This window comes from Eretmochelys imbricata, chromosome 27 (assembly GCF_965152235.1).
Source record: "Eretmochelys imbricata isolate rEreImb1 chromosome 27, rEreImb1.hap1, whole genome shotgun sequence".
NCBI classification, from domain to species: domain Eukaryota; kingdom Metazoa; phylum Chordata; order Testudines; family Cheloniidae; genus Eretmochelys; species Eretmochelys imbricata.
Genome location: NC_135598.1, coordinates 15490777 through 15515824, shown reverse-complemented (window position 1 = coordinate 15515824; position 25048 = coordinate 15490777). Strand labels below are relative to the sequence as shown.

General features: G+C 65.4%; 1 protein-coding gene across 1 annotated transcript; it reads right to left on the bottom strand.

Annotated features, from left to right (window-relative positions):
- Positions 1-606: 606 nt before the first annotated feature.
- CNTNAP1 (contactin associated protein 1) lies at positions 607-24083 on the bottom strand. Its single transcript, XM_077806167.1, has 24 exons — positions 23941-24083; positions 19661-19762; positions 19102-19295; positions 18320-18467; positions 16061-16264; positions 15136-15320; positions 14465-14608; positions 11557-11818; positions 10893-11042; positions 10638-10809; positions 10034-10140; positions 9825-9944; positions 9039-9242; positions 8393-8549; positions 7754-7881; positions 7460-7627; positions 6799-7017; positions 4840-5079; positions 4320-4547; positions 3654-3781; positions 3283-3376; positions 2742-2972; positions 2209-2256; positions 607-1875 (listed from the first exon to the last, which is right to left on the bottom strand). The coding sequence occupies exons 1-24, from the start codon at positions 24017-24019 to the stop codon at positions 1685-1687; spliced, it is 3903 nt and encodes a 1300-aa protein (XP_077662293.1). The 5' UTR covers positions 24020-24083; the 3' UTR covers positions 607-1684.
- Between the last annotated feature and the right edge of the window lie 965 nt (positions 24084-25048).

The window sequence follows — 25048 nt, the reverse complement described above, 5'->3', positions numbered from 1 at the left end:
TGTTCTGCTCTCGCCTGCGAGCTCGGAGCAGGCCTGACGGGGCTAACAGCAGCTAACTGCAGTAGGCGTGGGGGGTACAGTGGCGCCTGGTGCTAGGGCTGGGCACAGAACGGGGCTATAGTCTGAGGGGCTGGCCCCGTTTAGTGACCTCTGTCTCTGTGCCCGCGGGGACAGGGGCATTGCCCTACCTGGCACTCCAGTGACTAGCGCCCCCCAGTAGCCGCAGGGAGGGGGAGGAGCACTCGCCCTGCACAGCGTCGTTCTCCGGGGGCCGTTTCCACTGATCCAGACCCGGACCTAGAGAGCAGAGGCTGGGAGGGGGAGGCTCCTGCTTCTCTCCCCCTGGACCTTGCTCTGAGCTTTCCTTGGTTCAAGGAAGCAGCCCCGTAACCTGCCCCACTCCCACTCCCCCCCAGGCCTGGCTCTAGATCTGCCCCACCCCCTCTGCCCGTAGGCAGCAGCAGCCGGCTCCACCACCCGCAGTAGGACGCTGCCCCCTGCTGGCAAAGGGGCCCATTTCACTGCCAGCGCACACAGGGTCCCAAGGCAGGGAAAACCCCTTCTGCTGCACAAGCAAAGCCGAGGCTGGGGGTGTTGCACTCTCAGTCTGCCTTTATTTGCACGTCGTCATGTGTCAGTCAACAAAACAGCTGTACCAAATAAAACGCCCGGCAGCGCCAGGCCTTTGGGTCACTCCATGCATGGCTGCCCCAGCGCGCGAACTGGGGCGGTCCCGGGGTCGGCTGCTCTCAGCAGGGCTTGACCCTCTGGGCGAAACGTAGCACCCGCTGGCCTGTGCCCCAGGACCCACTCAGCCGGAGCAGCCGCCCTGGTTGCTTTTTGTTTTTTATACAAACAGAATAAAAAGACGCAGTGTGTGTCATCGACTGGTCAGCAACAAAAATGGTAGAAAGACTCCAAAGACCTTTACCTGGTTGTACGAGAGCAGCGAAGTGCGGGGGGAGGGGGCGTGCACGAGCGAGGGCCGTTGCAGACCGCGGCCGGGGCGCAGAACACGCTCGCTGGCCGTGCTCCAGTGCTCTATAGTGCATGGGTCACTTCACGGCTTTTGCTAAGCGAGCAAACAAGCGGGAAATCTAGCTGCTAGCATCGCCAGCCGGCCCCCCGGAAGGCCAGGCTGCCCCGCCCAGGTTCTCTTGGCACAACCGCGTCTCCTCCAAGGGGAAGCTGCGGTGGAGTTTATAGGGGCGGGGGGTTGGCAGCCCCCATACGTGCCTCACTGCCCAGGCTTGGGCGCAGATGGCGTCTCGGGGTCGGCCCGTATCACCCCCCGGGGCTGACGTCCCGTCCGTGGGGGGGCAGGAGAGATTGCAGCAGCTGGTTCCAGGGGCACCGGGGCGGGGGGTGGTTCTGCGTGGCCCCTACCTTCCGCTCGGTGCGCAGGGCAGGGGGGTTGTTACCGCGCCAGCCAGGAGGGAGACGTGGGCCCTGCCCGTGGGGCTCCCAGGCTAGACGGTGCTCGGCCCCAGGCAGCCCCCAGAGCGGCGCGGGCAGGGGAGGTGCAGCGGGAGGGGAAGGAGCAGGCGCCCCAGCCGGAAGCTGGGTTCTGGCAGTCCTGGGTTGCTTGGCCCCTTGGGGCCGGCAGCGCTCGATCCCCTCCCAGCACCGAGCAGGAGGGGCCAGCGCCAGAGGCATTAACCCCTTCCGCCCCCGCAGCCGGTGGCTATTCGCCTTTCGCCTCCTCCAGGATCTGGGGCAGGTTCTGGTCCTTGTGTGGGACCAGGGGCTTGCTGGGGCCGTGGTAGTCCTGGACGGCCTTGGGCTCGTTCGTGCGGTAGGAGCCCTTGTAGCGGTGGTGGTGGAGATACAGCAGCAGCAGCAGCCCGGCCAGGAGCAGCAGGAAGAAGGTCACAACTACGGGGAAGGAGGAAAACAGCCGTGAGTGCGTCTCCCTCCTGCAGCCGCGGCCTGAGCCCTCTCCCCTGCCGCAGCATGGCGGGGCACCCGAGCCAGGCTGGGCCCTGGAGCCCAGATCCCCACGCGCGCGCGGCTGGGCCCGCGACCTCCCCCGGCTCAGCTCTGGGCCCAGCCCCGTGCAACCAGAACCAAGTCCTCCTCTCACCTGCCCCGCTCCCCCGAGCCACCCCTGCGGGCAGCCCCTTGGCATGAGAGCGGGAGCCCTCGGCAGCCGGCAGAGAGAACCCAGCCCTGCTGCCGGCTGATCCAACGCGCGGCCAAGTCACTTACAGCCAGTGACGATCCCGATCCAGCCGTCATCGTGCACGTGGGGGAACTCTGCAAGAGACACATGGCCGGGGGTCAGCTGGGGGGCTCAGCCGGGGGGGCAGGGCCACGGGATCAGCCTCAGGAGAGTGGGCAGATGGGGCAGGCTCTTTGGGGGTCACTGCCTTTGCTAGGCTGATATGTGGTGCATGGCACAGGCCCGCCCCCCCAGCCCACACGCACCCAGGGGGAGGTGGTGGGGCCAGGATGCTGCAGCCATGGACCTGCCCCCAGCCCTCCCGCTGCTGCGCTGCTGGCTAGGGCTGGTGCCGGGCTGCCCGGCAAGAACAGCTCCCCCCAGTGCTGCAGGGCAGAACCCAGGAGTCCTGGCTCCCCACCCCCTGCTCTAACCAACTAAGACCCCGCTCCTCTCCCAGAGCTGGGACTAGAACCCAGGAGTCCTGGCTCCCTCTAACCCACTCAAACCCCCCCTCCTCTCCCAGAGCTGGGACTAGAACCCAGTGCCGATGGGCAGGGTTGGCATGAGCCCTCCCTACCTGTGCCCATGTACCAGGGGTCCATTTCGGGAGGGATGTCCAGGATGCTGAGGGGCATGGAGCCGCAGTTGGACTCCACCAGCTCCCCCTTGATGTTGTAGGGCACCAGCCTGCCGCTGGGGCGGAAGATGGCTTTGAGGGGCAGGATGCTGTTGAACTTCACCCCCGACAGGCAGCCCGAGAAGCCAGGCGTGTTGTACTTTTGGATCTCGGGGTCAATCACGCCTGTCTCTGCAGAAGCACGGACAGGACGGGGTTAACTGGGGCAGAGCTGGGAGGGGCCAGGGGTCTCCCCCAGTGGGGAGGGGGAGCAGGCTACCCTGGCCCCATAAGGCTGGTTAGGGGTTTCAGCTTCCACGAGCCGGGCGCAGGTGAATGGTTCCCAGTCTGTCCAAGGTGGCCACAGCCAGGGGCCCTGAGCTGCCAAGGAGCAGGGCAGTTCCCAATGGGGGGGCAGGGTAGTTTCCTGGGGGCGGTGGAGGAGGACAGGCAGTTCCCCAGGGTGGGCAGGAGGCAGGCAGTTCCCCAGGGCCCTGCTTACCCATCACGCGCCCAAGGTATAGGTTCTTGGGCGAGTCCAGCTTCCTGTCCACGAACAAGGAGAACTGCTGTTCCGTGACGGGGAAATAGTCCACCTGGGGTGAGAGTGAGAGGCCTGGTCAGCCCCCCCCCGAGCCTGCTGCCCCCCAAACCCGTTCAGCCACCGACCCGGCAGCTTCACTGTGTCCGCTCAGCACGTCCTCGCGGGAGCCAATCTGGGGTCCGGCCACTCAGCGCCGGCCAGAAAGTCTCATGTCCCCCCCGACCACGGCAACTCTGCCTGGCACCCACCTCCCCCCTGCCTCCGCGGCCCCTGGAGCGGGTCTCTGCCGGGCAGGCCTGGCCCCAGCCCGTGGCCCCGCCCGGCGGTACCTGGGTGTAGAGTGTGCGGTTGACGCGGGTGATGTTGATGCGATGGGGTCTCCCGTCCGTCACGGGCGTGGTGGTCAGTGGAAAGATGTAGGGGCTGGTGCCCAGCTGGTAACGCAGCTGCAGGCTCCCTGCCGAGGCAAGGCCCAGAGCGATGAGCAGGGGCCAGCTGGGAGCGACCCAGAACCCAGCGCGGGGAGGGGCCGGCTCCGCGGTTAGACCCCCCTGTAAGGCGCCGGGGCCTGAGGATCCCTGACAGGGAGGGGGCGTCAGCTCTGGGCCAAGACCCCGGGAAGGTGGGGAGGGGGCGATGCCAGTCTGAGGTTGTGGGGGGAAGTGGCCTGGCTCCGGCCCCAAGCGGGCAGGGTGTGGGGGGCCCTGGCTCCGGCCCCGGGCAGGCAGGGTGTGGGGGGCCCTGGCTCTGGCCCCAAGCGGGCAGGGTGTGGGGGGCCCTGGCTCCGGCCCCGGGCAGGCAGGGTGTGGGGGGCCCTGGCTCTGGCCCCAAGCGGGCAGGGTGTGGGGGGCCCTGGCTCCGGCCCCGGGCAGGCAGGGTGTGGGGGGCCCTGGCTCTGGCCCCAAGCGGGCAGGGTGTGGGGGGCCCTGGCTCCGGCCCCAAGCGGGCAGGGTGTGGGGGGCCCTGGCTCCGGCCTGAGGTCCCCGGGCTCTCACCGTCCTCCCGGATGAGCACGGCCAGGTAGTCCCTGCGGAAGGAGCTGACGTAGAGCAGGACGGCGGGCGCGGTGCTGGTGCGGAAGCTGAAGCTGAGCTCCTCGCTGGTCAGGTTGTAGCCCGGCAGCGGCTGGCTCACGATGCTGGCGAACTCGCGGGCGGCCGAGAGCTCGGCCGGCAGGATGTTGTAGCGAACCCAGGTGCCCGGCTCGAAGTAGGCGCCGATGTCTGCGTGGGGGGCACGGAGGGAGTGAGGGGGCCTGGCCTGAGGTGGGGGGCAGCTACGTGCCCCACAACCCCCCCCTTGCGCCCCAGCACCCTTGGATACAGGATCCCCCTGGGGCCCCCCCACGCCCCCAGGGATCACCCCGGGGAGCACAGCCTGCCCCACTGCTGGCCCTCTGGGCCTGTGCTACAGGAACCTCGACACAGCTCCGCTCAGCCTGGCCTGTGGGCAGGCAGCCCTGACCCCGCACGCCCCGCCCCTCACCCCGGCCTCTGGGCGGGCGGTGGGACTCACCGCGGTTGCAGAAGGGCCCGTCGAAGGCGGAGAGGCTGCAGTTGCAGGTGTAGTGACTGTAGCGCTCCACGCAGAGCCCGCTGTTCTGGCAGGGCACCCGCGGGTCCTGGCAGTAGCCGGTGCAGTTCACCCGCACGCCCGCCGTCTCGTTGGCCTTGCCCTCCAGGTTCAGCGTCCGCCCGTTCACGCGCAGGGCCCGCAGGCAGCCCAGGAAGGGGCGCAGCCGGTGCTCGGCCGAGCCTGGCCCGCGGGACAGAGCGCGTCACGCCCGGGATGAGCCAGCGGCGCGGCTGCCCCCACCGTGGGCCCTGCGCTGCCAGGCTGGGTTGGACGGTCGACCCCGAGGCCACGGGTTCAGTGGCCCCAAGGGGGGATCGGCAGAGCCCCAAAGCACCGACTCCCCCAGGGAAATTGACCTTCACCCTTCGCTAGCACCCCTGCTCAGGGCTCAGAGCCAGGGAACACCCCGGCCCCCAGGAGAGGCCCCGGTTCTCACCTTACGGGGAAACTGAGGCACGGAGAGACAAAGGGATGTGCCCAGCACCACAGAGGGAGTCAGTAACAGAGCTAGGCAGAGACCCCAGGAGTCCTGGCTCCCAACCCCCCGCTCTCACCACTAGCCAGTGCTGCTCTGAGACTGAAGAAGTGGTTTGAGCATTGGCCTGCTAAACCCAGGGTTGTGAGTTCAATCCTTGAGGGGGCCATTTAGGGATCTGGGGCAAAAATTGGGGATTGGTCCTGCTTTGAACAGGGGGTTGGACTAGATGACTCCTGAGGTCTCTTCCCACCCTGAGATTCTAAGTGCTGAGGGGAATGTGGGCTCTGGGGCTGGCTTGTGTTTCTGTCTGTACCGTTGTAATGTTTGAACGCCGCATCTGAGCAGTTCCCAACGCCCAGGGAACATTCTCCATTGGAACAGTCAGAACCTGGGGGATTCTGGGAAAAGGGGGCCCCAGGGGGATGCATGGCGCCCCTGCCAGCTGCCTAGCACAGCCGCAGGGTCACACACCTTGCAGCTCTCTGGGGATCAAATCAAACAAAACCACAAACAGCTGGGTGCCACACGGTTAACCCCTAGCAATCCCCTGGCCCCAGGGCGGTGCTCGGCCAGGAGGGGAGGCCAGGCCCGGCCCTGCCCCATTGCTCACTGCCTACTGAGAGTCGCTCCATGCGGGGGCACCAGCCTGTGCTCGTTGCTTCCAAACCAGAGGGGAGCAAGGTACTTTGGGGAGAGAAAAAGGAGACACCCAGAGGCCCCGACTTGGGGGGGGGGAAAGGGGGACCTTGCTGCAGAGGGGCATGGAAAGGGGGTACAGAACCTAGGGGGGAATGAAGGGAGGTCCATGGGGACTCATGGGGGGATGTTAGGAGTCCAGGGTGTGCAGAAAGCTGGGTGGGAATTCTTGTCTGAAAAGCCCAGTGACTCTGGTTCCCCTCTGGCAATGCACCGCTCCTCCTGGGTCACCATCTCCCCGGGGCCAGGGGCAAGCGGGGGACTGGGCTGGGCTGGGCTGCTGCTCTCAGACAGACCCGGCAATGACTGAGGGAAGTTGCCAGAGCTCCAGGGAGATGAGGCTGAGGGGCTCATGAGGATGAGGGATCGGATGGGGTGCGGGGCTCTGCTGGGCAGTGGGGGAACCCGAGGGCTCCTCTCACAGCTGCAGGGCTCCCCCTTGCAGAAAGGGGGGCAAGGGCCTGGCACACTAATGGGGCCCTGGCCTGGGGCTGGTTACAGATCTGAGCAGAGCACTCTTTAACGCCAGGACACCCCCACCCGTTGGCTAAGGAGCAATGCAGCCAGGGCAGCCCAGAGAGGCCCTTAGCCTGGCGCTAAACCTGCCGTGCCAGCTGCAGGACTCCTGGGTTCAGGGCAGCCCCGGTCTCTAAGGAGAGGAGCTGGAGCATCCCGTATTTGCTGTTGGGCTGGGGAAGGGGCCCCAGGCTCTGCCCTTCGCTCACCGACATAGAGGGGCCTGTCGAACTCCAGCCGGACGTAGCTCTGGGGCGGGGCCAGCCGCACCACCCAGGGCAGCTTGTCCACTCGCAGCCGCGCCAGCTTCACGTTGATCTCGGCCTTCACCTGGTGCCACTCGTCATCGCTGAAGGGGACGGGGGATCTCACTGTCAGGTTCTCGTCCCCATTCCCAATGTCGTACGCGAACACCACGTCTCTGGTGGCTGGGGAAGCAGGGGAGATCAGCTCTCGGGGGCTCCCGGCCCCCCGAAGTCCTGCCCAAAGCCCCTGCAATCCCAGCCCTGGCCCCCCTTGTCACCCTGCAACGGCTCCACCGGTTCCCCTCAATCCCGACCCGCAGCCCCTGCAATCCCCGTTTCGCCACCCACCTCATCACCCTCTGACAGTCCTGCCAGTGCCCCGCAATCCCGACCCACAGCTCCTGCAATCCCCGTTTCGCCACCCACCTCATCACCCTCTGACAGTCCTGCCAGTGCCCCGCAATCCCGACCCACAGCTCCTGCAATCCCAGCCCCGGACCCCACCCGGTCACCCTCTGACAGCCCTGCTGGTGCCCCTCAATCCCGACCCGCGGCCCCCTCACTACTGCAGCCAAGTTCTGGAAGATCTCGTCTGCGACTCCCCGGCCCCGCGCCCAGCCCCTACTGTTGAGCTCGATGCGGATGTAGTTCCGGCAGCCCCAGTTCTCCAGGAAGACCCCGGACAGGGCCGTGGTTCGGAAGTAGAAGGAAACGTCCAGGCTCTGGTTGGCCAGGAAGGTGGGGAAGAGGAGGGAGGCGCCTTTGTTGAAGGAGACGGTGTTCCAGGTGTTCCCTGAAAGAGACCAGGGCAGGGTGAGACCCGGGCCCCGCAGAGCCAGCAAGGGGGTGACCCGGGCCCAGCCCCTCCCCCGCAGGACAGAGGGCCCCAGCCGTGCCCCCCGCCCCGCCGGGCACTCACGGTCTCCATGGCAGCGCAGAGGCCCCAGCAGGAACTGGGCCTCGGACTGGGAGCGGTTGGTGTCTCCCACCACGACCTGGGTGACGGGCAGGTGGTCCACGAAGTTCAGCAGCCCCTTGTCCGTCCTCCTGGAGCCGGAGCCGGGGCGAAGGAGCAGGGATCAGAGAGGGACAGGAGCCCCCCCAGCCCCGCTCCACGCCCCTGCCCCCCTTTGCCACCCCCAGCAGGCTGCATCCCGCTGCCCCCCCTGCTCCGCCCCCCACTGCCCCAGCCTGCTCTATAACCCCTGCCCCTCTTGCCCACCCCCAGCTGGCTGCCTGCCACTGCCCCGCCTCTCCGCCCCCCACTGTCCACCCCCAACTGCTCCCCCTGCTCCACGCCCCCCCTTGCCCCACCCCCAGCTGGCTGCCTCCCACTGCCCCGGCCTGCTCCGCCCCCACTCAGTTGCCCCCCACTACTGCTGCCTACTCACCCCCCAGCCCGCTGGCCACCCTGCACCGCCCCACTCCACCGGCCCCCCCCCGCCTGCAGTGCCCCATCACCTCAGGCACCCCCTCCCCAGGCACCCCACCTCCGCCCTGTACTGCCCCCACGAGTGCCTCAGAGCCACCCCATGCTCCAGCCCCGCCAGGGGCTCACCACTGGGCGTGGTCGGCGTCACAGTTGCAGAAGTACTTGGGGTCGGCGCAGTTCTTGTCCAGGCCGCAGGCGCAGCGCTGGACGCCCGGCGGGGAGCCCCCCCAGTAGTAATGGCGCTGGTCGTGGCGGCCCATCCAGAAGCTGAAAGGCAGCCCGGCTGGAGGAGGGGACGGAGCCGTGGGTGAGGCGGGGGGAGGGGGGAGCAGCCTGCCGGTGGGGGGAGGGCTGAGCGGGGCTAAGGGGCTGGGGGAGCGAGCCCCGCCTTGGGGGAGCATCAACCTCTGCAATCGGACAGAGAGCAGCCCAGGGGGCCAGGCTGCACCTGCCCAGGCGGGAGGTGCAGAGTGGGTGGGCAGAGACCATGAGATTCACCCCATGACCCTCCCCTCCCCACTCCTGGGGCAGGCCAGTGCCCCCCCAGCACCCTGCACTCCCAGGGGCAGGGCAGCACCCCCCCATTACCGCCCATTGCCAGGGTGGGGCAGTGCCCCCCCACTCCCCTCTGTCAGGGGCAGGGCAGCACCCCCAAATTACTCCCCACTCCCAGAGGTGGGGCAGAGCCCCCCCAGCCCCCATTGCCAGGGGCCGGGCAGCAGCCCCCATTTCCCTCCCCGCCAGGGGCAGGGCAGCGCCCCGTGGCACTCACAGGGCGTGTTGAGCAGGCGGGAGCTGTAGCAGGAGAATTCCAGGTGCTGTTCGCAGTATTCGGAGCCATTGGCCAGGGCCTCCACCTCCGCCCACGAGGCGTTCCAGTACTCCACCACGCCCAGGAAGGGCCGGTCCAGACTGGAGCCCCTCACCCGCGTGGCGTAGTGCCGGTTGTGCCGGACAATTGTCCAGGCCCGATCCTCTGGGGGCAACGCGCGGGGAGAAAGGACAGAGTCAGCGAGGGAACAGCCTGGGAGCCCCTGGCCCCTCCACCCCAGCCCCTCCCTCTGGCTCTCTCCTGCATCACTAGGGGGCAGGGGGAAATGGGGGCACCATGACAAGGTCCAACCCCCTTCCTTACCAATGGGCCTCAGCCCTGGCCGCCCCGAGGGCCCCTCTGCAGGCAGGGGGCAGTCACTCTCGGGCCTGGTTCTGGAATGGACACCGTCACCGGCCCTCCAGGAACTGGGCTGAGACCCCACCACACAGGTGCTGCATGTGGTCTCCACTGCCTGGGGCTGGGTCAGAGCTGGCACCCCCTACAGGGGAAAGGCCCCGTGCCCCAATCCCTGCCCCCTGAGCCAGCCCATCCCACTGTCCTGGGGCCAGATGGGAGCTGGCACCCCCTAGAGGGGAAAGAACCCATGTCCCATTCCCTGCCCCCCTGAGCCAGCCAGGCCCCCACCCTGGGGCTGGGTCAGAGCCAGCGCCCCCTAGATGGGAAAGGCCCCATTTCCCAGGCCCTGCCAGAGTCTTTGGCATCTCTCCTTCCCCACCCTGCTACCTCGGATGTCGCAGTAGACAGTGAAGGGTTTGAGGGGCCCACTGCCGTCAGGGTCGATGGTGAAGTTCCCAGACGTTTTTCCACTGAGCCGATAGGCGTCACACGACTCTTTGTAAAGGGCTGGAACAGGCAAAGCAGGGGGCTGGGTTGAGCTGGGGCCAGGAACCCGCCCTCAGCCCTCCCGTCCCCCTGGCTGGGCCGGAGCTCACATTTGTGACAGGTCTCTCCCTTGTATCCCGTCAGGTCGCAGACGCAGGTGAAGTCATCCCAGGACTGCAGGCAGCGGCCGCCGTGCTCACACAGGTTGGGGGTGCACCTGGTGGGGACAGATGCAGCTGAGGATGGCCGGGTGCATGGACACCGGGGAGAACAGGGTGTGCAGCCATCGGCAGAGCTGCCCAGGCAAACCCGTCCTCTGCCCCAGCAGAGCCAGACCCTGCCTCAAACCTGATGGCTCTGCCCCAAGGGCAAATTGTCCTTAGAGCTGTTATCAATGGCCGCAGCGCTGCACGGATGGCGGCTGAGACCGCGGCCCCCCGTCAGGCCGGGCACTGCACAGACACAGTCCTGCCCCGACCAGCTCACGCTGAACCAAGCAGAAAGGGGTGGCTGAAAGCTGGCGGCAGGGCAGAGGCTCGAACTCGGCTCCCTCCAGGCCCAGCCCTAGGCACTGAGGACAAGCCCATGCCCCTCCCCCACGGTTTGCTCTGGGGCAGCCGTAGCTGGAAGTGGGGCAAACCCCCAGCGCAGACGCAGCCCGGCTGCTGGCGTGAGTCAGGCAGCCGTGTGGCCGGCCGGCCGGCGGGCACGTACCTGTCGGTGATGCTGCACATGTTGAAGAACACGTTGGAGTATTTCCCCAGCCGCTCCTGCCTCAGCAGGTCCAGCTCCACGGGCTGGGCATCGACGCTGAGGGTCTGCAGGCAGCCGTGGAAGGCCGTTTGGTTCGACAGGCAGCCGGTGATGGCAGCAGGTTTGGGGCAGCCTGGAACACACACAGGGGCGGGGTGGGGTGAGTGCTGCCTGCCACCTGCCCCCCCAGCTGCCCCCCCGGCCTGGGCCGCCCACCTCCAAAGAAGTACTGGGTCCCGGTGCGCAGCTGGAAGGGGTGGGCCACCCGGAACTCAGCCCCGTCGTTGTCGTCGATGGTGATCACGGCCGAGCCGTCCCGCGCCACCAGCTCCACCATGTGCCAGAAGCCGTCATTCAGCCGATACCCTGGATGAGGGGAGAGGGGGTGCGCGTGGGCCCACGGGCTGCTGGTTCCCATCACCTCCTGCACCCCCTTGGAAGGATGATTCAACGCCGGGGCCTGAGACCCCCAGCAAGTGGCCATGGGGAGACAGGCCCTGCCATCCCCCCAGCTCCTCCTCCCCCAGCCCCACTTTGGTCGAGAGAAGGGGAAGGGGGGACGGGATCCCAGCCTGTAAGTGCCGAGATGGGAACTCATATCTGGGAACAGGCTCTTCAGTCTAGCAGAGCACGGTCCGACACGGGGCCATGGCTGGAAGTGGAGGCTAGACAAACTTAAGGGTGTGCAGTGTTAACGTGGGAGTAATTAACCGCTAGAACAAGGCACCAGGGCCATGGAGGATTCTCTAGCACTGGCCACTTCTAATCCAAGCCTGGCTGTTTTCCTTCACGCTCTGCTCTGGGAGCTAACGGGGGCAGGGGGGAGGGTCCCAGGGGCTGCACTGGGCAGCAGGTCAGACCAGCCTGGGAAGCTAAGAACCTGCAGCGAACTCCAGCTTCTTGCGGCCGGGCTGGGCAATGGAGACGTTGACCTGGCCATTGCTCAGCACCATCTCCAGGGAGCCCAGCTGCTCGGCGAAGCTGGTGTAGAGCAGCAGCCCCACCGTGTCCCAGGAGCGGAACTTGAAGCTGACGGATAGGCGGTTCCGGCGCGGGATGCCTGGCACCTGCAGGTAGTTGTTGATGCCAGCGAAGGTGATGGGCATGTAGGGCTGGTCCTGGCAGTAGTGGCTGACGTGGCCCTGGGAATAACCACACGAGAGCTGGTGAGCGCCCAGCCCCCTGGCACTGCTGCTTCCCCTCTTGCTGTCCGGGGTGGGAGTGGGGCAGTTACAGCCCACGCCCATTCATGTGGGCCCTGCCCTGGGGCTCTCAGGGATCACAGCTGGGCCTGGAGCCTCATTAGCCTGAGCCAGTCGCTAATGCCCCCAGCTGGTGGGCAGGGGACCAGCTGGGTCTCTCCATCCCAGAGCCTTAGCCAGGGAGCTGCACTTGTGGGGTGGGGTGGGGGAGGCGGGGTTGTGGCAGAGGCTCCCCTGGCTGATGGGTGGGAGGTGATGCTCCCGGGGCAGCCCTGGCCTGAGCAGGCTGCTGCCAGCTCCAGGCCGGGCGCCGAGAGGAACCCTTCGAACCTCCCGCTGAGGGGTTGGTGCTGCCTAGGGTACCGGGCTGTGCATGGGGTTGCCAGGGTGACAGCTTCAACTCCCACACAACTGGGAAGCCCATGGCCCAGGGCAGGCTCCGAGGGGTCCAAGGCCAGGGCACTGCGGGGTCAGGCAGGAGGCCTCCCTTGGGCCCACATGCAATACCCCCTTCCCCAGGGGGCACCACTGTCCCGTTGGCCCGTCTTGGATTTGGGACATCGGGAGGATTGTGGAGAATCCTGTAAACACCCAGCTGACCAGGCAGCAAATGACCTGCAGCTACATTGGGCTGGTTCCCAAGAGCCACTCGGCCTCTGGCTGCCCTCTGATCTCCATCACACATGGGCAACACGAGGGGGCAGGAGGGGCAGGGGTGGCAGAGCAGGAATTGGGGCACATCCCTACTGCTGGGCTGCCTGGCAGGACCCTCCCGCCAGGGCCGCTGGGGAGCATTTCAGTCTGGGGCCCATCTCCTGAGTGTAGCCAGTGATTTTAGTTGATTATTCATTTGTGTGGTTGTGACGAAGTGGGACTGTTCTTAATGTTTCCTCTGAATAGTGTGGGGGTGCCTCAGTTTCCCCTAGGCAGTTCTTAAGTCTCTAGGGGGTGGGGTAAGGGTGTATGATCGTTGCAGAGCCCTAGAGGGCAGGTGTGTGCAGGGGTCTGGACACAGACAATGGCCGACACCCTGTTTCCTGGCTACTGATGGCCTGGGCCCTTCCCCCCTGCAAGGTGAGAGCTAAAGGGTTGGAGAACAAAGGAGTCAGGTGACAAAGCCCACAGCAGGGGGGGCTGGAGAGAGTTTCAGTTTGGGCTGGCTGGGGACGTGGTGTGAAGGGCAGATGTGGTTGTCTAGCTCACTGCCCCCCAAAATGGCCCCAGCTGAGGCGTCCTGTTCTCTTCACCAACAAGCTCTGTGTTAGACCATGTTCCTGTCGTCTAATAAACCTTCTGTTTTACTGGCTGGCTGAGAGTCCCGTCTGACTGCGGAGTTGGGGGGCAGGACCCTCTGGCTTCCCCAGGACCCCGCCTGGGCGGACTCGCTGTGGGAAGCGCACGGAGGGGCAGAGGATGCTGAAGGCTCTGAGGTCAGACCCAGGAAGGTGGAAGCTGGGTGAGCTGTGTGTCCTGCAGACAGGCTGCTCCCAGAGAGGAGACTTCCCCAGAGTCCTGCCTGGCTTCATGGGGAGCAGTTCCAGAGCATCGCCCGGGGACTCTGTGACATGCAGTAGAGACACATCTGTCTCTAACATGTGTCTTAACACGTTCTGTTTGCCAGAAGCTGGGAATGGGCAAAAGGCGATGGATCACTTGATGATTCCCTGTTCTGTTCTCTCCCTCTGGGGCACCTGGCAGACAGGACACTGGGCTAGATGGACCTTTGGTCTGACCCAGTCTGGGTGTTCTTAGTTCTTAACCACAGAATGCAGGCTGTGTGTCAGTGCTAATGAGAATAAAGAGACCTACACGACCTATGGAAATCGGGGGTCTTAAGTGTCATGGGGACACCAGACTGATAAGGAAAAAGAGGGGTGACACTTACATTCTGCGCATGTCCATGAAGGTATAGGCAGAATCACATTACAAAAGGGGGGTGCCCAGAGTGGGAAAATTGAGCTTCCTCTGGGAGGATCCAGCAGGGACCATCCCTCTACCCCCGAACACTGTCTGGGAGGATGTGACTCTGTCTGTAGCTATCACTGGTGCCGGGATAGACCGAGCTGCGAGCTGCATGAAACTCCTAACTGTGATAGTAACTTTCATTACACTGATAAGAGATAGTGGACCTTGTTCCTGTGATTGGCTGTTACTTGCCTCTGGTTTCATGTGTTCCTATGAGCTCTAGATCCAAACCAGGCAGCGAGAGGTCTGCTGAACTCGAGCCTGTAGCCACCAGAGCCGAACCCATGAGGCAGCCGCAGCCGAGACCCCCGCTCTGAGCTTGCACCCGTCGCCTGGTGACAGCAGCCGGTGGCCCCAGGCCCAGAACGACCTCACGCTATCGATCTGGGATGGATGAGTGAGGGCTGGAGCAACCAGTTCCTGGCCCATAGCCAGCTGCAATCCTAGCCCCACGGCTGGGCTCGGGTCACTGAGCTTCATCCTGGCAGCCAGAGATGCCTGCCTCACAGAGTGCCTGGGACAGCATCTGCCAAGGCCAAAAGGACCCCATGTGCACTCCTCAGGGCCCCCAACCCTTTCCCTGAGCTTTCCCACCCCTCCCGGGCTGCCCGCGCCCCACACCTCAAAGCGGATGTTGGGCGCTCTCCTGCGGGCCAGGTCGGCGATGTTGACCCAGTTGAAGAAGATGTTCTCCATGCATCCCCGGAAGTTCTGTCGATAGACCAGGCTCCGATTCTTCTGACTGATCACGCCGCCGAAGAACAGCTGTGGGGAGTCAGCAGGATTGGGCTGAGCCCCAGCGGTCTGGGGCACCGCTGCCCCAGTGCGGATGGGACATGCCCCCTACCCATCAGGGAGAGGAACGATGTGGAGCTCAGCACCAGTGGGGCTGGGATGCATCCCTCTGGGGCTCCCAGGGACGGGGGTATCCCCCGCTAGCCCCCTCCAGCACAGAGCAAAGCCCCACAGGGGGCAGGGAGAGGCCTGGCTGAGATCTGCCGCTGGCTTAGCCCCTGGTCTCAGCTCAGAAGGCATCACACAGGCGCAGCCTGAGGCCACTGGGCCCCGCTGCCGGCGGTTCTCAGCACAGCAATGTGATGGGCCGCTTCCGTCCCCGCAGCAGCTGCTCCTGGGAGAGGGCTGGGAGCCCGGGCAGAGCTGCGCTGGGCATTCCCCTCCAACACTGTGTCCAGCCAGGCTGCCCCAAGGAGCAGGCCCCCCGTCCTGCCCCTGCCACCCCAGCTGGGCAGCGGTGCCCCCGGCCGGCCCCGCTGGCACGGGACAGGCTCTACCTCGGTGTCCAGGTCCAGCTGCTGGAAGTCCCCGTTGCAGCGGAAGCGTTTGACCTCCCCGTCCAGGCTCAGGTTGACATGGTGACCTTGGCGCTCGATGCGCAGCGAATGCCAGTGCTGGTCGTCAAGGAGGCTGCCCACCGTCACCGTCGTGTGCCCCTGACTGGAGTGCAGCGGGCTGCTGCCTGGGGAGGGCGGCCAGTCACCCGACTGACAGGGAGGGGCCCCAGGCCTGCCCTGTGCCGCTCAGGGGTCATCCCAACCCCTCTACGAGGTATGGACCGGCCCCAGCCAGCCCCCATCCTACGGCCCAACCCTCATGACCCCAATCCTCCCCCCAGTACAAGCCAGCCCCTGCTGATCCCGATCCCACTGCCTGCCCCCCATGGCGCCAATCCTACCCCAGTATGGACCAGCCCCTGCCGACCCCCATCCCACTGCCCAACTCCCAAGGCCCCAGTATGGCTCAGCCCCAATCCTACCCCACTAGGGACCGGCCCCAGCCAACCCCCATCCCACTGCCCGCCCCCCATGGCCATAATCCTACCCCTAGTACGGGCCAGCCCCAGCCGACACCTCTCCTGCTGCCCAACCCCCAAAGCCCCATTTCCGCCCAGTATGGACCAGCCCCAGCCAACCCCCCCATCCCACGGCCCAAGTTCTCCCCCAGTATGGACCAGTCCCATCCCACTGCCCACGCCCATGGCCCCAATCCTCCCCCAGTACAGACCAGACCCTGCTCACCCCCATTTTGCCACCCAAACCCCCAACAATGCCCCCCCAGAGTACAGAACAGCCCCTGTCAATCTGCCCCCCCATACTGTGCAGCTCTTCCTAACCCCCATCCCCTGTCCAAGCCCCACCATCCCCAGTGCCCCTGCAGCACTGAGCAGCCCCACAGCACCCTGGCCAGGCCCAGGCTCACCTAAGCTGATATGCAGCACGAGCTGGGCCTGTTTCAGCTCCACGGTGACGTAGTCCCCCTGGGAGCCCTCGCCGTGCATCAGCAGCCCGTCCTGCTCCATCGTCCTGAAGCTGAAGGAGAAGACGTCCTGGACAGTGCGGACAGTTTTGCCGCGGAAGCGGTAGGAGATGGCATCGTCCCCGTCGAAGTACAACACGTCAGACCCTGGGGGACAAGACCCAACGTCACCTGGGGCACTGGCCAAACCTGCTCACACCCCCTGCCTGGCCTCTACTCTCCCTGCAGAGAGCCAGAGCCAGGGCCCGACCCTGCAGAGAATAGGCTCCTTGGCCACAAGCCATAGGAGCGAGGCCGGTCGTGGGGGGCACTGTGCCAGCCACAGTTCACAGCCCTGGCCCTGCATTCCCACCTAGCAGAGTCCAGCCCCGGCCTGCCAGGGGAGCAGCTGAGAGGCCTAAGAATCGAAATAAGCTCCAGACTGGAACAGAGTCCAGACAAACGTGGCCCACTGGAAATCCAGGCAGCTGGCAAGCGTAACGCCAGCCCAAGGACTCAGGAACTAGCCCATTTAACATTCCCTCGAATCGCATGGGCTGACCCGATCCCAGCTCCCGGCTGTTCCAGGGGCCATGCTAATTGCAGAGCAAACCCGCTAGCCTGGACTCGGACTGTCTCTCGTTGACTGGAACGCGCGACCCAGGTAAGACAAGACTTCCCAGTTGTCTCGGGGGTGCCTGTTTGCAAACATCTACCAGGCGTATGGTTTTCTAATTGTTTCAGGTCTGTACTGCAGTTTCATGAGTCACTGGCCGGGTTATCCAGGTGGTGTCAGATGCTCCATGCAGGAAGGAGCGCAGGGTCCTGAGTTTCATGCCATAGTCATTATTTCAACCACTATTTGATTTCCTCCTGTCTGTAGGATTTTCCTTTATGTCGGAGCTGGAGTAACGCCTGGGGATTCTAACCTGCAGCTCCCAATGGGTAAAACATTTAACAGTGCTAAGGCACGTTCCCATGGCTAGACCAATCCACAGGACCAAGTCGGAGCAGAGGCTGTGGGCTGGGGCTGTGCATTCGTCTCAGTGATCGGCTGTTGATTAAACAGTTCGTGATCCGTACCGATTGAAGGGCTAGCTCCTGGGATGTAAGCTGGGAGTCCCGGCCCAAAGATCCAGAACTGCCAGCAAGCAAGGAGGTTTCTGGGTTCCATAACAAGCAGTGGCCCTTTAAGGTCACTTGAGGGGCCAGTTACCCTCTTCCAGGCGTCTGGAATAACGGAAAGCAGACACCGGGGGAGATGAAGATGGGCCAGGGAAGAGTTGGTATCTGAGGGGGAGGTGTAGGGAAAACCCAGGCCATTGTTCCTTTGGGGGCCCAGGAGCCTTGGAAAAGGGGTGGGGCAAGGCTCCCCCAGCTGGTTTTGGGGTGATTAGACCGCCCTGGGCAGGGTCAAGGTGGTCAGGTGACTCCAGCCCAGTCAAGGAGAGAGCTGTGGAGGAGAGAGCTCGGCCTGGACCAGCCCCAGGAAGGAGGGCTGTGCACCTCCAAACCGAGGGAGAGTCTCCAAGCCAGGGGGCCAGGACTGGGGGCACCCAGCTCCCCAGAAGGGCTGGGAAGCCCTGAAGTGAAAGGGGAGCTGATAGATTTGAGTAGATTAGACCCAAGAGGGGGGAAGATTGTTTAGAAGACACTGGTGACAGTGAATTATTTTGGGGAAACTGAGGTCAGAAGCCTGCAGGCCCACCCTGGGGCACGAGGGCAGCCCTGGGATGGCCCCTGTCTACAGCTCCCCAGGGCTGTTTTTGTGTTTTGGTCACCAGATTTGTTTCCAAATAAAAAAAGAAATTGAAACTGTCCTGAGTGGGGCAGGAGAGGAGGGGTCGGGGCAGAGCAGGGAGGGGTTGGGGAGAGCTGGGACAGGAGCCTTGGGGCAGCCTGGGGAGGAAGGGGAACAGGTCCCCAGGCTCAGTGGGGTGGGCTGGGGGCAGTGGGGCAAGACTTGGGGGGGTCAGAGCTGAATTCCTGGGGAGCCGTATGGGCCCCAAATCACCCGAGACCAGATGGGCTGAGCAGGGCCTGGGGCCCCAGGGCTCTGTGCCACACAGCACCCAGCCAAGCCAGGCCCATTGCTCAGAGCCTTTTCGCTCTCTAGGAAACCCCCAAGCCCCCCGCACCGCAGCAGCAGGCCGGCCTCCCCCTGCCCTGCCAGCGCCAGTGGCCCCCCCGGGCGGCCTGGGGCCAGGAGCCCCGCTCACTCACGGTAGGGGCAGCCGTAGAGGCCCAGACGCAGGCCGATCTTGCCTCGCGGGTTCCAGGCCGTGGGGATGACGCGGACGTAGCGAGCCAGGATGGGGTAATGCAGATCGTGTCGCACCACCCCGCTCTCGTTCACATTCCCAAAGAACGTCTGGCGGAGAAACAGCCCCTGTCAGGGCAGCCCACGCAGCGCGCCCAGGCCCCCCTCCCCTGGGGTGACTGGGCCCCCCACCAGCCCCTTCCCACCCGGGGTGACCACGCTCCCCCGGGCCAGCCGAGGCTGGAGCCGACCTGAGGCCTGCCTCGGCCAGTGGCCTCTCTCTGACCGGGCCCAGCACCAGCCCCTCAGAGGAAGGAGGATCTGCCCCCACGCTAGCTCTTGGCCTGGTCTCAGATCAGCCGAGGCAGCGATCAGCCTGGGGCAGGAGGGGTGACGCTCCCTCCCACGTTTGTTACCACAGACTGCCCGTAGAACTGGCCAGCCCACCTTCAAGACTTATTGAGTTCTTGGCCTCACCGCCGTCCTGTGGTGTGGAGTTCCACAGGCCAACGGGTGGGAGAGTTTCCCCTTGGATCAGTTTTGAATGTCCCCCTGTCAGCGACTGTCCTCTCGTTCTTGTCTCATGGGGCAGAAAAGTCGGCAGGTCCCACTGCCTCGTTTGGACTGGCACGATTTCATAGACTTTTGTCCCAGGCCTGCAGAGCCGTGTGCAGACAGGGGTGCTCTGGAGCCAGGCACGGCACCGATGGGAGCCCCCCCGGATGTATCGCCAGTGGCTCCTTACCCAGTTACTCCCTAGCTGGAAGAAGGGCTTCCAGCTGCTGGGGTGGTCCCCGTACAGCACGATGTAACGTGTCACCCAGTCGTACGTGTTGTACGTCCCCTGCGTGGCCACCGCGTTGATCTTGTGCTTCTGCATCAGGTCGATCTGGAGCCAGGGCTGCTTGTCACTGGGGTCTGGAGACCAGCCGCTGCTGCCTGTCCCAGGGGGCATGGTTAGCCCCGGTGCCAGCCGCAGCTCTGGCCTTTCCGCTCCCTGCTCAGCTCAGACATGGGGCCAGAGCTGCCCGAGGGCAGCAGGGTAAACGCTCTCCAAGCTGCCTGAGGGCCTCGCACCACCCGACGGGGACCCCGGGGCATCACGGACAGGGGGATCCCCTAGGAACCCTACTAACCTCCCCGCTCTGCCCAGGCGCTGCTCTGGGGTATGTGGGGACCCTCCCTCCTTCGCCAGCACCGTGTACACCCAGGCCACTGCTTTGTGGGGTCTCCAGCGATTGCCCAGTGGCTGGGGCAGGCTCGCTGGGCCCAGCTCTCCCCGGGCCCGGGCAGGCAGGACTCACTGTGCAGCCGGGCGAAGCTGGACGAGTAGAAGATGCTGTAGCGGGAGGAGGCACCGATGGACGAGGAGTAAAGGGGAGCAACCAGCTCATCGTAACACTGCACTGCAGGGAAGAAGCTGCGTTAAAGCCACTTTGCCCAGCCTGGCCCAGCTCCAGCCCTGGCCCTGCTACCTCTCCCCAGCTGACAAACGCGCTGACGGAGCCCTGCAGCCTCTGGGACTGTCCCCCTCTGTCTGTCCCCCTGGCTGGGCAGCAACAAGGCATGGTGCTTCCTTGGGACCCCCACCCCTTCCTCAGCCCTTGGCCTCGGAGTCTGCCACCAGGGGCAGGGCTGGACCCTTGGACATGAAGGGCCCATTAACTCCTTTGACGCTGGCCACAGGACAGCTTGAGACTGGAACGGCTCACAGTCTCTGCGTCCCCAGCATCTGTCCGTCGCAGGTGAGTAGCTGAGATGCCACCCTGGCGGGGAGAAGTAGCCTGATGGCTCCCCCCAATGCCCCCTATGGCCACTCAGTTAGTGCGTGTGCAGGGTCAGAGCAGAGCTTGTGGGCCAGGCTCCCACCCCCACCCCGTGGGACCTGGGGGCTGAGCCTGTGCGATGCTCCCAACCCATCTAGTCCCCCCAGTTCACCAGCATCCCCAGCCCCTTCAGGTCCTTGTGTCATGCCATGCAAACCCCCTACAGGTACACGAGTCCAGCCACAGGCCCCTACAGCTCAGAACGGCCCGTTGCAAAGCCCTGGAGATGAAGGCGCTCGAGGCCCGAGGGGACAGGGCGTCGGTGGAAATCCAGCCTCGCAGGGTGTAGCCGGGCAGTTACCCCGCTCCGGGGGGAAAAGGGAGGCTGACTGGGGAAGTACCACGGCTGGGGCCACACCTAATGAAGCCACAGCTGGCCCTGATAAGAAGGGCTCAGGGAGGAGCTGGGTCAGAGTCTCTCTCCAGCCCTGGAGGGAGAAGGGCCTGGCTGCCTGGGAAAAGAGGGTACCTGATGCAGAGCAGGGCTGCGGAAGGGCAAGAGGAGCCGGGGAGCTCCAGCCTGGCAACTCCCCAGGCTGAGGCCTTGTTTAAGGCCTAAAGAGGTACCGGGGCTGAGCAGGGGCAGTGGGTCCTACCCCCTTGCCAGTGATGAGTGGCCATTACACTGCAGTCTGCCCCAGAGAACAGGGGCTAGATGATGACTGGCAGTAGCCACTGAGGCAGGGTGGGTGTAGAGGGTTGGGGGTTCCCCTGGAAGGGGAGACCCAGAGTGAGGGGTACTGCTGGGGCAGAACCCTGAGGTAAAGGGCATTGGGGTCTGGCAGGGACATGGGGGGGCTGTGGCAGGTGAGACACTGGCCAGCAGGAGGTGCTCTGGAGCCTGGAATGGAGCTAATTCCTGGATGACCAGCAGGAGGCGCTGCACCGGTGAGTGATCGATCTGCTATACAGGGAACCAGGGGTACACCTATGGATTACCCTGCGTTTGTGCATCCCTCCTCCTAGCCCCTGCTGCTACCCCAGAGCCATCAGGGCTGCGATGCCCAGGGAACGCTGCCCCTGCCATGTTCTCACTGTGATTTCCCAGTGAGCTCTAAAGGCTGGCTGTTCCCAGGCACCTGGACCCGGCAGGGGGAGGCTGTGCCAAACGCAGGAGGGGAAAGCCCAGCTGTGGGGAGCGGTGACACTGGCCATGGTCCCGCGGCAGCTGGCAGGGCAGGATGGTGCCTAACCTGGGGACATTTGGTGCTAGAGAGCGTGGCCCTTGGGCCCTGCCCCAGAGACCTTGACCATTGCTGCCTGCACAACAAATGATCAGGAAGGGTCTGCCCCAAACAGGGCTCCGGGTGGCTCAGCTCGGCTGGGGTCCCTGGGGCAGCCGGGCTTCCCTCTGCTCTTGCTCGCTCTCTCTTTTTCCCTCCCACTGCAGAGAGCTGACGCCCTGCAGCTCAGCGGCTGCCCGCACCAGCCACACGACCGGCTGCATGGTCTCTCTGGGGAGACCCGGGGGGGGGGGATGGAAGCCCCATGTTTCTGCTGTGTCAGTCGGGCACCCAACACGCTCCCAGGGCACTTGTGAGGCCTGGGATGCCAGGGGGCTGGGTGGGCACAGGCAGGGGAGAGCCCAGGGCTGGGCTGGGAGGGTGTTAAGCCTTTTGGAGGCTCCAGATGGGGCCAGGCAGCCCCTGCCTAGTATCAGATGGGGCAGCCCCAGCAGGCTCCCCACACAGGCTGATGCGCTGGCCTCAGGCCGGATCCCACGGGGCACCTACCGGGCGAGCCTCTTTCTCCCCCTCTCCTGCGCCCCAGCTGATAGCTGCCTTGGGCTACAGCTCACCAGCAGAGCAAGGGGCTTCGGGAGGGCCAGCAGGAGCTGTGCTCACCTCCCCCATTTTCCAGCACTTTGGGGACCCTACTGCACGCTCTCCTCTTGCTGTGGGGAGGGGCCAGGCTGGGCTGGGGCACAGACAGGTGGGAGAGCAGCCGGGGCAGTTACCCAGGGCCCTGCACAGGCTCAGGGTGGCGCCCAGCAGAGATGGAGGCTCCTCATTCAGCCCCCCCGCCACGAAAGGCTGGGGGGGGGTCCAGAACCATGGCCCTCACCCCATGGCATGGGGGGTGTCAGTGCTGGAGCCAGAATCTGAATGCAGGATTCCCCACCTCCCCGTCCTGTGCTCAGACCCCTCAGCCTCACAGCCTGGGTATCGGAGGGGCAAAGGGCCTCTCACCAAGGCACCTTGCCCTCGGGTACCCAGCCCTCCTCCATGCCACCACCTTGCCCCAGCTGAGCCCAGGGAGTCAGACAGGCCCAGGGCCAGGCTGAATCTAATCCTCCCGTCCTGGGGGGAGCCAGTGCAGCTGGGGTAGGTCACTTCAGCCCAGTGAGGGGCCCAGGGTGCGCAACCCCAGCCAGCCCTACTGTGTTCTTCAGAGACTTCTTGTGGCACCCACAGCCCCTGGGCGCCTCTCCCTGGGGACACCTGGCAAGTGACGCCCCAGTGCCGCTTGGGCTATGGCAGAGCAGGCATCCCTATGGGAGAGGGGCTGTGCCCCCCCCACCCCAGCTGCAATCCTGGGACCCCCAGTCACCTGCCGGCATCCCAGGCATCAGCAGAGCCTCTGGGCAGGACTCCGCACAACCCCTGAGGGGGGCAGGGGGCACTGGCAGCATGGCACAGCCATACAGCTGGGAGGAACCCAAAGGGGCTCTGCGCCCATCCTGCAGCCCCAAGCCAGGACAGGACTGCTGAGCCCTGGCCACATGCTCCTCCGCAGCACCCTGCGGCCTCCTGCAGCCGCCTGGCCCAGGGGCTGAGCAGCTCAGAAAATCCGGCCCATGCACCAGAGCGCAGCGCCAGGCGGCAGCTCAGGAAGACGCCAGCCCAGAGCTCAGGAAGACGCCAGCCCAGCCCAGCCCTGCCCTAGAACACGGCCGCCCTGTCTCCGGGGCACTGGCCCAGGATCCTGCCCTGGGGGGTATTCCTGAGCGCCCCCGTCCCCGCCCGCAGCAAAGGCGTGTTGCTGGAGCCTCTTTCACAGCAGAGGCCCTGGCAGCTGCGCTGTGTCCCCTGCAGCCCCGCTCCAGCCAGCATGGCAATGACCTCGCACGCGGGCTCCACGCTCCACCGAGAGGGTCACAGCACCTGGACGCAGCCAGGGCCCAAATCGCTCTGCATGGGCACCCAGGGGGCACGACACCAGCTGGACACCCCCATACCCCCATGCCCTTCCGCTGCCAGGGATGCTTTTTGCAGCAGCAGCTGCTGCTCCGGGGTCCAGTGGAGAAGTAATTTGGGGAGGGGGACAGGGTGCAGGGGCTGTGCACACTCAGGGGCAGGTGGGCTGCTGGGGTTCTGGGCTGGGCAGGGCAGCTCCGCAGGGATGGAGCTGGGGACGAGCCTGTCTCCGGCTGCTGGGCTCAGGACTGCAGTGAGCGCAGGCAGGTGCTGCAATGGGGTGGGCCCAGCCGCTCTGCACCCGCCGGGCTGGGCTGGATCCAGGGCACAAGAACTATTGATCCCAGCGTGGGAAGGAGCCCTGGGGCTCGGGCTCAGGGCTCCGGGGGTCTATTCCTGACCTTGCCGCCACCTGGCTAGGTGACCTTGGGAAAGTCCCTTCCCCTCGCGGTGCCTCAGTTTCCCTGTCTATACCGCGGGGGAGCGGGGAGCTCACTGGGTACCGGGCGCTGGGGAAGGGCAAGGAAGCCGGGGGCTGCTCCGGGCTGGCAGCGGGGCTGGGGGGGCCGCGGCGGCGCCTCGTCCCGCATTGCGGAGCCGGGCAGATGCCGCGGAACTTACGTGGCGGGCAGCGGCGGGGGTCCAGCGGCTGGGCGGCCGCGCAGGCGGCGAGGAGCAGGCAGAGCTGGCGGCTGCCCATGCTGGAGGCGGCGGGGAGCGCTCGGTGCCCGCAGCTCAGCCCGGGGCTCGCCTCCCCCGCTGCCGCACGCGCCGATCCCGGGCCCCGCGCGCGCACCGCAGCGTCTCCCCGGGGCCGCACCGGGCTGAGACCAGGCTCCGGCCAGGCGCCGCGGGGGACCCCTGCGCCCCGCCTCTGCTGCAGCCCGGACCCTGGGCTCGTCCTCCCCGCCCGCCCGCTCCGCCTCTCCGCAGCCGGCTCGGGGCTCGGCTCCTCTCCGCCCCCCGCAGGCTGCTTGCCAGGCACCGAGCGGAGCCGCCCTGCCCTGCGCGACGGGCTGCCCCGGGCCAAAGCCAGGGATGTCACCGCCCCGGGGGGGGTCCTGGCCGCTGCTCGGCGGGGGGAGGGGGGGGGGACACCTGCTCTATGTGGGTCGGGGCGGGGGATCCTCTTGACCCCTCCCCAGGCCTGCTGCACTTGCCGTTTACCCCGGGCACCTCCCTCGCTCCAGGGACCAACCCTAGGTCCCGCCCCGCGGTGCTTTTGCCCCCATCCCTGTCTTGCTCCAGTCAGCAGGGATCAGCCCTCCGCCCCTATGCCCCACTGTGCTCATCTTGCCCCTGGCCCCTGCCTCACTCCAGCTGGGGACCAATCCTCCCCCCCCACCCTCCATGTCCCACTGTCAGAGGTTCAGGGCAGCCCTCAGTTTGGGGGCTTCTGCTGGAGGCTGAAACCTGCTGTGACTAAGCGGGACTGTTCTTAATGGTTCCTCTGAATAGTGTGGGGGTGCCTCAGTTTCCCCTATGCAGTCCTTAAGTATCTAGGGGGTGGGGTAAGGGTGTATGATCCTTGCAGAGCCCTAGAGGGCAGGTGTGCAGGGGTCTGGACACAGAGAATGGCCGACACCCTGTTTCCTGGCAACTGATGGCCTGGGCCCTTCCCCCCTGCAAGGTGAGAGCTAAAGGGTTGGAGAATAAAGGAATCAGGTGCCCTCCTGGCCCGGGAAAGGGACAAAGCCCAGAGGAGGAGGGACTGGAGGGAGTTTCAGTT

Excerpts from the sequence above, each read along its gene's own strand:
- CNTNAP1 (XM_077806167.1), bottom strand. The coding sequence starts at position 24,019 with ATGGGCAGCCGCCAGCTCTGCCTGCTCCTCGCCGCCTGCGCGGCCGCC. Across the intron at positions 14,609-15,135 it reads AGCTGGACCTGGACACCGAG|CTGTTCTTCGGCGGCGTGAT; the intron begins GTAGAGCCTGTC and ends GACTCCCCACAG. Across the intron at positions 5,080-6,798 it reads CGACAGGCCCCTCTATGTCG|GCTCGGCCGAGCACCGGCTG; the intron begins GTGAGCGAAGGG and ends CCCGCGGGCCAG.